This window comes from Alligator mississippiensis, chromosome 6, assembly GCF_030867095.1.
Source record: "Alligator mississippiensis isolate rAllMis1 chromosome 6, rAllMis1, whole genome shotgun sequence".
NCBI classification, from domain to species: domain Eukaryota; kingdom Metazoa; phylum Chordata; order Crocodylia; family Alligatoridae; genus Alligator; species Alligator mississippiensis.
The window spans coordinates 99,205,944-99,218,925 of NC_081829.1; the positions used below are offsets into that span (position 1 = coordinate 99,205,944).

Below are 12,982 nucleotides of genomic sequence, written 5' to 3' on the forward strand. Positions count from 1 at the left end.
CCCAGACTCGGAGCAATGTGACGGTCACCCCGACGTAGCCCCGGCACCTAACGGGAAGCAAGTCCATCACCCTGCTTTGTGGCCTCCTCCTTCCCCCGGCTCCAGCGGCTCAGAGCTCCCTTCTCCTCAGGAAGCAGGGAGCTTTGTCCTCGAAGGCCCTGGGGCGAGACGCTGGTGACCAGGGTTTGGTGCCCAGCTCTGCCACAGACTCCTTGCCTGCCCTTGGCCAAGTCACTTAACCCATTTGCACTGTCGCATGCGGACAGGCCTCCTCTCTCTTCTCACCCCGGCCCGGCCATGACCCACCCACAGGCCCCATGGCCTCCTTTCTCCTCCCAGCTCGCTGAGACACGGGGGCTCCTTGAAGCAGCGTTCAATCCCCCAGCCCCAGCGCTAAGTAGGTGATGGGCAAATTATGCAAAACGATGCAAATTGCAACATGAATCAAGCTGGCACAGCTGGACGGGCAGCGCCGGGAGCTGCCAAGAGAAGCCCGAGCGTTGGCACGGAGCGAGTCACCACGTGGATCCGTCCAGGCCTGACACGCAATGGCCTTTGGACGGGGGGCCGAGCTGCTCTCGGTGCTGCAGCCCCCGTCCCTCGCTGTCTCCGGGCTGCAAGCAGGTTGGGGAGGACCTTGCCCCTCTGCTCGGACTCAGATCGATGCCACATTTGGGGTCCAGAAAGAGTTTTTCTCCCTGGAGTTAATCACCAGCCTGGGAGCAGAATCTGGCCCCTCCTGCGGTGCTGGGGTTTGTTCGTGCCTACTCCAAGGGACTGTCCCCCACTCCATTTTGGTGCAGCACCTAGCACGGCGGGGCTTTCATCCGCGCTGGGCCCCCTGCCTTCTGTTCAACATCAGCACCAGCCAGCTGTTAGGTAGCTGCTGGGTGTCACCCCAGAGGCAGCCGCAAGCATCATTTGCTATCGGCGACGGCACGCCGAGCCTTTCGGGAGGCGCTCTGCAGAACAGCGAAAGAATCTGGGGAACCGGCTTTCTTTTTTAAGAGTCATTTATCTTATGCAGCGAGGATCTTCATTTATTCATCATGAGATCAGACCCAAATCCCAGCTAATTAATACTGCTGCATATTTTCCAGGAGCTGATGAGGCACCTTAAACAGCTCCCCGAGATGGGCTTCCATATTTATAAGGTGGAAGTGCCGTGCTGAAGTTGATGACATCTAAATATACTTCCCATCGCATTTAAGCGCCGTGCTTCATTTTCAGGAGAGAAGAGTTGAAAAGGAGGAGTTGGGACTTCCCCAGGCCTCCCAGATACCCCCAGACCAGGCCCAGCACCATGTCCGTCACAACCCAGATCACAGATTTACACCCAGTAATTCCCGCGTCGAGGAGTCATCATCAAAGCGTTGAAAAGCAAGTGCTGGCAGGGCCCAGCGGTCGGGAGCTGGACCCCTCGGTACCATCAGAGGGGCTTAAAAGCCCCGAACGGTGTCTATCGCTAAACGCATCTTTTGCATCGGTTAATCCAAGCCGAGATCCTGGGGCAATCGCCCGCCGGGGGCACGCGGGAGGGGGAGGGGGACACCGTCGGGAAGCAGATGGCGCAGCTCAAAAAAATCAGAAGAGTCGCCGCGCGGGAAAGGGGACAAATAACGAACGTGGAGATCTGATCTCCTGGCAAACATCTGCGAGTCGAACCCAAATCAGGCCTACGAGCGACTGTATCCCCCCCGCCCCCCCATCTCTGCGCTGATTGTTTATTTATTTAGATTTATGCAAACGCTAAAAAAAGGCGCCGCGCGCCGGGCCCGCGAGCCCTTGACAGCAGTGAAGGACACGGCCCCGGGCTGTCATCGCCCCACCGCTGAGCCGCGTGGCTTCAGGCCCCCAAATCCATTCCCCTTCCTAGCTCTTCTCTGCTGTTAGGAGACTTTATCGCCCCACTTTCGTTCTCTGGCGTTTGGAAATAACGCGGAGCTTTGCAGGGTGCCCGGGTTAGGGCAGGTAGGGGAAGGAAGGCCTGGGTGCGGGGCGGTCCCGTCCCTCCACAGCTTGGTCCAGCTATTTCAACTGGGCCCCGGGTTACAGTCGGCATCCCAAACCAACGCTGCGGGCCCCATTTCTCCCCTCCTGCACATTGCGTTTGGCCTCAACCCTCCAGGGGAAATTGAGACTTCATCTCCCCGGGGCTCGGGCCCCAATGACGGGAGCACCAACCACTGCGAACAGGCCCCACGAGCTACCGGCGACACCAAGCAAAAACGCTCCCGAAACCACTGCCGTTACTGGAGACTCTGCCCTCCCTCCCGTCCCGGGTCTCCAGATGTTTGCGCCCAGATCCAGATGTTCTTCATCAGTCTTCCCCCAGCTCCGTCTCCCACCCAGCCGCGTGTCCTTCAGCAAGCACCGGCTTGGCCGGGCCAGCTGCTCGTCCGTCTTCCTCACGCAGCTCCTCATCCATCTCGCCCCGGTCGTGGCTCGAGCTGTTCATGGATGGGCTGTTTCTAGCCCCCATCGTCCCCCTGCCCACCCATCAATTAAGTGTCAGGCTTCCCCGAGTCTCGCCCTTCCCGCCAGCACCCTGGGAAGTCGTGGTGGAGGCTCAGCACAAGATGGAAACGAGCACAACTGTCTGGAAATGCCTTCTCCTCCAGAATCGGGATGCAGCTTTCGGGGAGAGGAGGGTGCTCCTCGGAGCCATTGGGATAATACGACTGCAAAGATGCCGATAGCATAGCGGGCCGTACAAACAGGGTCACCTGGGACAGCAGAGACGGACCCTGCCCCGGTCGTGCCCCAAACCTCCACGAGAGACTTGCCCACGGCACGGATGCCGTCCCCTGCAGGGCGCTGGACTCGGAGACCGGAGGGAAAGCCCCCGAGAGCCGACGGGTCGCAGGCATGGGGAGGAAGCCCCCGACTTACCCCTCAGCCGGTCACGTCCCAGCCGGGCTCGCAGCCTGCCGCACCTGGGGAGAAGGCGGGACGGGTAAATCGGGATCCTGGAGCCGTCTAGCCCAGGAGGCAGGATCAGCCCAGCGCCTACATCCCCGTACAGTCAGCCCCGACACCACGCGAGACATCGCTCCCGACCCTGCCCCTGGGAACGCCGCGGCCCCCACGTCCTGCTGCTGCAAAGGTTGTTCGTAGACAGCCAGGAGGAATGCAACCCCCCAAAGTCCGTACACATCTGGGCATCGGAGAAGATCCCTTCCTGCCCCCCAGGCCGGCTCAGCCTGGGCTGGTCAGGCTTCCCTTCACCTGAGGACCCCGAGCTGGTCTCAGCGCAGAGCCAGAGAGACGTGGCCTGAGCACCTCTCCAGTGAGGCGCGGAGTCTCGGCTACACTAGGGCACCCCCCGGGAGCAGCCTGGGCACCAGGAGAGGCTGGGCGACACCTCCCCGGGGCTGGGCTGGGGGGTAGGAGGCATTTTCCTGCAGTCACCTGGCTCGGACGGTCTTTGGGGTCTCAGCAGCTCCCCACCACCACCCCGGGGCAGCTGCAAACCCACACGCCCTGCAGCAAGCCTTCCCCCGGGGGCCCCAGCTTGGCTAAGCCACGTCCCGAGGTCTGTAACCAGGAGCCCAGGCCACGAGTCACGCATGGACCCAATGCGCGAGCGAGACCCGAGCTGACACCAGCCCCGGGGCCATGCTTGCCGCAGTAGCGGGGGCCGGGAGGAGCCCCTTCCCTCCACATCCCCATTTCTCCTGCCTGGGGCCGACAGGCTCGGTAACCCAAGCATCAGCAACGATGTTGTGTGCGACCCAGCGGAGGCCAACCGCCGCTCTGATCCTCTTCCCCTGCCCGCTCTACTGCTCTGCTGCCTGCTCCCTGCCCCATGCTCTGCGCCGGATCTGCCACTCTGTTTGCTTTTTCTTTGCCTGGGCTCCCTGCCCCATCTGCTGCTCTGCCTTCTGCTTCCTGCCCTGTGCTCCCTCCCCATCTGCTTCTGGCCTTGTGCTCCCAGTCTGATCTGCTGCTCTGCTTTCTGCTCCATGCCCTATATGCTGCTCTGCCTGCTTTTCTCCCTGCCCGATTCGTTGCTCTGCTTTCTGCTCCCAGCTGTACCTGCCACCATGCTCCCTGTTCCCTCCCTGATCTGCCACGTGCCACACACAGAGGCTGCCCGTGTCACGCAGGGCACTGGTGCAACACACCGGCCATGCCCAGGATAAGCTGGAGCTGGCAGAGCAGCCTGCCCCCCTGCTTGGCCTGGGTCAGTACCGTAAATCGTAGCACGGACAAAGGAGGCTCCCCCAGCACTAGGTGCAAGTGATGGTCCAGACCAAACATCTTCCTTCCCCTGCACAGCAGAGATGGCAGACTGAGCTCCCTTTAAAGCTGCTGAGACTCCACTGAGCATGCCTGGGAGGTGGGGCTTGGAAAGGAGGCGGAGCCAAAGCTGGATACATGCAGCTGGGAAGGGCCCTGCAGTTGGGCACTAGGTGGTGGGAGTGAGGGTGGGTGGGTGAGCGAGGGAGGGAGGTACTTGCTCAGAGGTGGGGCCCCATCCTGAGAGGAGCTCAGTGCTGGGGAGGGCTGTGGTGGGGGAACCTGGGGGCCAGGCGCGAGCGTGGCTGGGCCACGATCGCTGTCATTAAGGCTGAAGACAGATGTCCGGCTCTGGCTGACCCAGGGCTTCCACGGGAGTGGGGGCTGTAGCTGGGGGGGTCCCTGGGCAGGGACATGGCCAGGATGCACCGAGGGCTGCCCTGGGAAATCCTGCTGGAGTAGCATAGGGGAGGTTGCCCACAGGGGCAGCCGGGACCTCAAGGGACTGACAGAACATACCCCACAGGATGCCCAGCCTGGGACCCAGGGACATCCCAGGCGGGGAACAGGCCTCCCCCTGAGGCGCTGGAGCTGCTGCAGCCCAGGCTGGGGCTGGGGCTGGGCTGTGCCAGTGCTCCTGCTAGGACCAACCCCGCAGGGTCCTAGCTGGGGGGTCTTGCCCCCACACTCAGGCTTAGACTAATGCTGCACTGGGGCAGGAGGAGATTTCCCCCCCCCTTGCTCAGACTGGTTTGCACTGGGGGTTTTTGCCTTCCTCTGCAGCAGGGGCATGGTGTGGGCCTGGGCTCTGCAGCACCCACGACCCTCCTGGCAGCAGCAGGACGTCGGCAGGAGCAGCCCCCCTGTATCCTGGGGGCAGGGGCGATGCCTGGGGCTGTGTTGGGGGTGACTGTGTCACTGGTTTCAAGGTTGGACACAGGGTTTGTCTGGGCTGGCTTGGATGAGTCTGATCCTCCCCTAGGCCAGGCTGGGAATGGATGTGACCCCGCAGGTCCCTGCCCGCCCCACGGCTCCAGGGGCCCAGATGGAGACTCCACCCGGTTTGTGGGGTGGACCACCCAGCCCAGGAAGCTCCAGATGCCCCAGTGCTGCAGCCCCCCAGTGCACGGCTGGCACATCCTTGCCACAGAGGCAAGGGAAAGCCCCCTCTGCTCCCAGCAGCCTGGGCAGGGACAGGGGTCTGGCCAGGGCTTCCCTGAGCACCCAGAGCAGCAGAGCCAACACCCTGCCCCAGCCAGCCCATATACACCAAAGGGGAACATACACCTGGCCCCAGAGCAGTCAGAGGTCAGGGTAGGCCACTCATGCCCCGTGCCTCAGTTTCCCCCAGTGCAACTGGTGAAAGCGGTATTGTGGCAAACCCACAGATATGCAGAACGTGTCGGTGGGGAGGGGGGCTCCGTGCTGGGAGAGGAGCAGGGCCGTGGGTGCAGGGAAACTCTGGAGGAAAAACACTGAGACTCCGGCTGCCACGGGGAGACGCCAGCACTGCCCACGGAGCTGAGCAGGAGCAAGCAGTAGCTGGCCTCAGAGTAAGCTGGACTCGCAGCTCCCCGCAGAGCTAAGCCTCAGTCCCGCCGGCAGACCTGGATCATGCGCATGCTGCTGCTGGGTCTTGCTTTGCTCCGTGCTCCTGCTGGTGCGCCACGGCTCCGTGGCGGTGCACACACGTGTGCGCATACCCGCACCGATGGGCAGCTGTGCACTGCGCCCCAGCAGCTCTCGGCCTCCCTTTCTGCTCCTGGGCTCTGCAGGGCTGGACTCGGGGCACGAGGACGATGCACCCACCAGCCAGGCCGGGGTGGAAGCTCTCGCCCGTGGTAGCGACCACGGCTATTCCCAGCCTCTCCTGCATCCTCCCACGTGCTGGGGCCGTGCAAAGCCGAGACGTCGACTAGCTCCAGGCAGGCAGGAGGGGCCCTGATCGACTCTGGCCACATCTCCCGAGGCCACGGGCCCAACACGGCTGACCCGGGCTCCTTAGACCGCCACCGACACCCGAATACATATGCACATATAAACGCACACGTAAAAACGGTCCGTTTTTCAACCAAGTCCAGCGCCTGGCGGGCCCGCACCCGGGACCAGAGCCGCAGCACAGCGAGGCGTTTGCACTAAGTGATCACATTTATTTGAATATTTTTGTTGGGTTTTTTTTTTGTTTTTTTGTAGTTTTTTTGTTATTTTTTTTCCCCGTGTTCTAAAATTGGTTACAGAATAAATACCTGTGCCTCAGAGCAGGAAGTCCACTTTTTGTTTTATACAAAGTGCTTGTTACAGGAAATTGCATCAGCGATACGCAGGAAGGGGCGTGCCCGCCGCGGCCGCGCGGTCTCCGCCCTCCCGGAAACTAAAACAGAATTTATTTATTTGTTTTGTGGGTTTTTTTGTTTTTTTGTGTGGGTTTTTTTTTCCCCCAAGTTGCTTTTCCCTTTTTTTGTCTTTTTTTTTGTCTTTTTTTTAATTCTCTTGTGCATTAAATTTCCTGCCATTGTGTATTTACAAATCTCCGAAAGAAAAGGAAGGAGAGAGCGGGGGAGAGAGAGAGGAAAAAAAAAAAAAAAAAAAAATCACCCATAGGCAGGAGAAGTGGCCTTTTAACACCAAAAAAAAATAAAATCAGCCTTTTTAAAAAAACAAACAAACAAAACCAAACCCCAAATCTACAAGGATCGGTTCTTATGGAATACGAGAGATTTTCTTTTTTTTCTTAAAAAAAGGGAAAGGAAAAGAAAAGCGAACCAAGCCGTGGAGAACTCAGAGACGTGGAAATGGCGAAGGATCTGGTCGTCCTTTTTTTTTTTTTTTTTGATTTTTTTTTTGATTTTTTTTTTTTTTTTAGGCTTAGCAACCCCAAACAAAGCAGGCATGACCCAGCAAAAGGGGGGGAGGAGGAAGGTTTGCAAAAATTAAATTAAAAACGATGGTTCCAAAGCAAAAGGCGCCGAGAGACCAGTCCTGGCGGCGGCAGCGGGGAGGAGGAGACCAGATTGGATTTTCGAAAGGAAGGAGAGAACGAAAGAAAAAGAAAGCGAGAAATAAAAGAACGGGGCGTTGATCTCCGAACGCACGACGAGCCCGACTCCGTGGCCAGTGCGATGGTTAACTGGTGACATAGTGTTTAGCAGAAGGCTGACCGTAGACTCTATAGAAATCCTGGCGTCCGTGCTGCTGGGAGGCGTCAATCCACTCCCTCACGGCAAGTCCCGGGAGCGACTGGGGGACAGTCGGGGCGGGGGGCAGCGGGTGGGAGTATTCCTGCGAGGAGACTGTCCAGGGGAAGTGGCCCGACCGAGGGTAGGGCTGGTGCCCGCTGTGGTTGGACACCGAGGAACAGTAACAGTTGTCCACAGAGCAGACGAGGATTTTGCGCCCACCGTACTGGGAGAGCACCGACTGCTGAGATGATGTGCTATTGGGGTAGTGGGAGGGGTTGAACACGGACCCGGAGTGGACGGGCTGGGGGCCGCTGGGAAGTCCGACGATGTGCTGCGTGGAGCTACAAGGCACCATGGGTTGTGCGGATTGGCCCTCGCCAGCCGAAGCCCCTTGGGTCATGTACTGGCTCGCGACCGCTCCGGACGATGGCTCGAGGAAGCTGCCTTCCGGGAAGGCCGTGGAGTGCTTGCGTTTCTCCGCGCCGGAGGTGCTGACGCTGCAGGGGTACATGGGGATGCTCTGCAGGAAGGGGACCGGCGTGCTGAAGGGACCTGCACGAGAGAGAGACGCGCACGTGGCCTGGTCAGACAGCACCGGGGGCCGACGGGCGAGGAGCAGCCGCTCGGAGAGCACGTCCAGCCCCGATGCCATCCAACCTCCACGGACCCCCTTCCACCACGGGCAACGGGAGACTTCTGGTCCCGGTCAAGGCTGCGGTTTCAGCGCTGGAAGCGGCTCATCTTTAGCACCCTGGTGATGCACGGAGAGCCGCTTGGCCAGCCTGGGCAGACCGGAGCCAAACCCCAGCCCTGCGCCACCGGTGCCAATCCGGAGCGACGGGAGGTATCAGGGAGGTGCTGGAGCGGGAGAACCGGCCCGTATCAGGCCCCGGCGAGGGAGGGGGCTGCCCGCGCAGGGGCGAGGGGGAGCCACTCACCCTCCAGCAGCTTCCTCAGCTGCTTCTCCTTCTTGGCGATCTCATTCAGGAAGAGCTTGGAGTTGAGGTGGCCGATCTTGGGGGGGGGAAGGCTCCCACCCGTGCAGTTCTGAGTCCTTCAGGGACAGGTACCAAGATGCGGGGAGAAACCGGGGGTCACTCAAGCTCTCCAAGCCCCTTCCCACCTCCTGGGTCGGCCGGACGCTGGATGCCCCCGGCTCTCTGGCCATTGCAGGCACGGGTGGAGCCGGCGCGTCCCAGGAGGGACACTCTCCATCCCATCAGCACCCCCTTCCCCTCACTCTCTGCTCTCCTCCTCAGCCCACCCTACTCCGAGCTCCCCGGGAGCTGGGAAATGCCCCCACAAAGGTCACCCCAAGGCACTGGGGGAAACTGGCCGCCCTGACCCCACATAGGAAAGGCCAGGATGGGAGACACAGGCTGCATCGCCTCTGCGCTGAGCCCAAGGCAGGCCCCACCCCACCTCCTGTTAGAGCTGCCCACGCCTGGCACCGCTCTGAGGGCCCCCGAGGGAAACTGAGGCACAGAGGGGACAAGTGCCTGGCCCCAGCGCACACAGTAAGTACAGGGAACAGCATCCCCCCCTGCTGCCTTCTCTGGAAGGACACGGACTTACCTGTCCATTAAGATTTTCACGGACTTGGTGTTCTAGGAGGGAAGAGAGAAACGCTGTTAGCAGCCCCCAGCTGAGTCCTGGGGGCAGGACTTCTTCCCCTCTCCTGGAGCACGGACCACCGGTTAGGGGGGCTCTCAGATGCTGCATTTCCCCGTGTGGTTTTCCCCCACAAACCTGCCCCTGGACAGTGCAGCAGCCGTCCATCCCGAGCAAGAACCCACGCACGACCCTCCCGACACCCCAGAGACCTTTGGCCCCTGTCTCTCCCAGCCCGATCGCTTTGGCAGCCCTGAGAGCAAGGGGGATGATCCACCGAGGGAAGGGTGGATGTTGCCTCCTGGCCCCTGAGCTTGGGGCGAGGAGCTGCAAGCTGAAGGGGCCACTGTGGCACTGGTGCCAGCCCCTTGCCCACCCCGTCACTCACCACCCCAGCGAGAGTCCAGGGTCCTGGGGAGAGCGGCAGCCCCCTTCCAGAGCCCCGTGGCTCTGCTCACGCCGTCACAGAAAAGGTCCAAGTCCAGCAGACACCAGGGACCCAGACCAGGAGTGCGCACAGCCGGGACCCCCATGGCACCGAAGCAGCGCCCACCCACCCTGCACCCGCTGCCCCATACCTCCTGTATGCACGGCCCAGCACCCACCCGGCCTCACCTTCATAAAGTTGATGTCCTCGGTCTTGTCGAACATGACCTGGACGGAGCTGAGCAGCTTCTTGGCCTCCTGCATGCGCTCGTTGAGGTGCAGCACCTGGGCCGCGTTCTCGGTGCAGAACTTGGCCTGGGCCTTGTCCAGGATCTCCATGGTCTTGCGCAGGTCCTCGTCCAGGATCTGGTGCATCTTCTCGTACTGCAGGCGCACCTCGTCCTTCAGCTGGCTCACCTTCTCCTGCGGGGATGCCAGGGTCAGCACTGCCAGGCCCTGCCTGCCCGCCTCCCCACGCCCTGCAGCACTCCTGGCTCTGCCTCCACCCAGCCCCTTGGCTTTTCTCTCTATTTATTTGCCAGTGAGGATGCTGGTAGAAGCCAGCCTTGCCCCTTGGCGCCAGGACTCCTGGGTTGAGCCCTAGCAAAAGTGTCTGCTTCGTAGAAGGAAGGCGTTGCTGGCCACGAGCCTGCACTGGCTTGGTCCAGCTCACAGGGGAGCAACAGCAACGGAGAGGACTTTGACCCAGAGTCGGAGCCGAGGTCCTTATGTCCCTGGCACTGTGGCTGGGGCTAGCTGGGCCAGGCCAGCACGGGGATGTCCATACTTGCTGCAATCCCCCCCCTTCCCTGCGCGGTCCAGCCGGCATGGAAGCTCTGCAGGGAGAACGGATCTCCCTGGGTCTGGGTGGATCTCACTGGATCCACGGGGCTGCTTCTACATCCGGTCACCCAGCTCCACCGTGCAGAGGTGCATCTCCCCTTCCCGATGCCCATCTTCCTGGATCTCCCAGCTCCTGGGTGTTGTAGACATCCTCAGTTCGCAGTGTACCCACCCCCGCACCCCTTCCTCTGCCAGGGAGGCTTCATGATCCTAGCAGACATGGCCTTTGGACCACCCTGGATGTGGCTGGGAAACCCAGGTCTGGCCACAACCTCTCATACCAAGCAGCCCCCGCTCCCTTGCCCCCTGAAGTGCTGGAGCACCGGCACGTGAGAGGTACCAGCCCAGCAACAGCCCAGGCCCGCTGCCAACACCTGAGCCCCGGGCAACAACCCAGCGCTGCCTACCTCCACCAGCCGCTTGTCGGACTCCAGCTTGTAGAGCTGCTCCTCGATGTCCTGCTCCCGCTCCTCCAGCCGGTCCTGCTGCTTCATCAGCATCTTCTGCAAGAGAGGAGGGGCGGGTGGGGGTCAGGGACCATCAGGCCACACGGGATGGGGCAGGGGCAGAGGGACAGCTTGGTGGGGGGTGGGAATCTATTTAAAAAAAAACAAAAAACAAAAAACAGCCAAGGCAGGCGAGACCCCGAGCTGCCAGGAGATCCCGTGGGGCTGGTCCCCTCTCTGAGCCCAGGGCCTGGCTGGTGGGGTCTGGCCCAGGGAGGGCTTCAGCCCCTGTTTGCTCTGAAGGTGCTGCTTCACAGCCCTGTCCCCGGGCGGTCGTCTCAGGGCCGGAGCTCCCTGGGTCTGGCTGGGCTGCGGCTCCAAATGCCCAGGAGCAGATCTGGGCACTCAGACAGCTGGGAGGATGCGGGACCCCAAATTCATGCCCCTGTCATCCAGTTGCCCCCTCTGACTCGTCCTGCCTTCAGACAACTGCAGGGCTGCCCCCATTTCCACAGGACCCCCTTTCCCACAACGACCGGAACAGGAGTCGGGACAGGCAGACGGGGCCGACAATGACAGACGCTAGTGCTTTCCCCCTGCTCACGCTCAGCCCATCTGCACGGCATCTGGGCATGGGGCTTGAGTCTAGGCAGCCAGCTGCGGGGTAGGAATACCAGCCAGGCATTTACCGAGCTTGCATTTGGGTAAAGATAAAAGCCTACTACTGCCGCCAGCAAAGAGAACAGCTCGAGAGATGCCCGCTGCCGCCGGGCCCACGTCCCCTCCCCATTCACAACCCCTGGGGTGCTACTAGGCACTGCTCTTGCTACTACAGCCTCGTGGAAATCCCGATTCCCCGTTCAGAATACGAGGTGCCCAAGGTCCCACAACAAGGCAGTGGCAGGGCTGGGGAGCGTGTCTGAGCCCCTCCACTCTCCCGTCCGGCTTCACCGAGGGTCAGCACAGTGGAAACACACCCAGGGACTGAAGGAGACATGCAGCGCACAGGCCCCGGCAAGCCTTGCCCCATCGGGTGCATCCAGCCAACGGGGCTGCACAGAACCGCGCCAGGCCCATGCGGTTTCACAGCAAAAAAAGAGGGCGTCGGACACAATCGCCAACCCCACTGCTCCCCGAGAGGGCCAATCTCCCGTCTTCTCCAGATGGAGAAGGCTCCCGGGCCCCACGAAACGCACCCAGAATCAACACGGATGCAGAAATGCCCCCCACCGCCCGAGTCGGCTGCTCAGCTCTGGCTGCTCCTGGCAGGAGGCGATGGGAGCACGGCTGGGATGGGACCTGCAGACGGATGCCCTCCATCCCCTCAACACGGACGCCCTCGGAAAAGGCCAGGCACCAGGACAGGAAGGGCACAGGTGGGAACGACCAGGCTGGGAAAGGAAGCAGCACAGAGAGGTGAGATGTTGGCGACGGAGGCCAGAAGGGGAACAGCAGCGAAGCCCAATTTGGAGGGGATTATTGCTCTTCTAAACCCCCACTCGGGGTGGAGAATCAAGTTATTAATTCCCAGGTTAAGCAGGGAAGGGAAGGAGGGCTGCTGGGATTAACTACGCTGCAGGGAAAGGCTGTTGCCTCCGACTTCCATCAGGAGCAGACGTTTGGTGCTCGGCTGTTTTGCTGACAGGGCCAGGGCACCACGAGCCTCCTGAACTCATGGAGATGTCGGGCCCAGGAAGGGCCGGGCCCTCCAGAGCAGTTGAACCAGCCCCGAGTCCAACCTCTGCGCAGGACCCACGATGTGGCTAGCGTCAGGTGTGAATGGGGAAGGAAGGAAGGAAGGTCTCTTTTTAAGACCGGGTTACAAAACGCCTGGACACAGGAGGAGGGGTGGATGTCATATACTTAGACTTCAGGAAGGCCTTCGATACGGTATCCCACCCCATACTGGTGAACAAGTTAAGAGGCTGTGATGTGGATGACTGCACAGTCCGGTGGGTGGCGAATTGGCTAGAGGGTCGCACCCAAAGAGTCGTGGTAGATGGGTCGGTCTCGACCTGGAAGGGTGTGGGCAGTGGGGTCCCGCAGGGCTCGGTCCTTGGACCGATACTCTTCAATGTCTTCATCAGCAACTTGGACGAGGGAGTGAAGTGTACTCTGTCCAAGTTTGCGGATGACACAAAGCTATGGGGAGAAGTGGACACGCCGGAGGGCAGGGAACAACTGCAGGCAGACCTGGACAGGTTGGACAAGTGGGCAGAAAACAACAGGATGCAG

General features: G+C 60.9%; 1 protein-coding gene across 2 annotated transcripts in view; it reads right to left on the minus strand.

The window, feature by feature from the left end:
* Window positions 1–6,371: 6,371 nt before the first annotated feature.
* Window positions 6,372–12,982, minus strand: part of TRIM8 (tripartite motif containing 8) — a 31,448-nt gene continuing 24,837 nt past the window's right edge. For both annotated transcript variants that reach the window (XM_006278711.3, XM_014595634.2), the window contains 5 exons: window positions 10,709–10,804; window positions 9,648–9,881; window positions 8,997–9,028; window positions 8,360–8,475; window positions 6,372–7,973 (listed from right to left, as the gene is read on the minus strand). In XM_006278711.3, coding sequence (XP_006278773.2) covers window positions 7,366–7,973; window positions 8,360–8,475; window positions 8,997–9,028; window positions 9,648–9,881; window positions 10,709–10,804 — 1,086 coding nt within the window. In that variant the 3' untranslated portion in view covers window positions 6,372–7,365. The remainder of the gene's footprint in view (window positions 7,974–8,359; window positions 8,476–8,996; window positions 9,029–9,647; window positions 9,882–10,708; window positions 10,805–12,982) is intronic.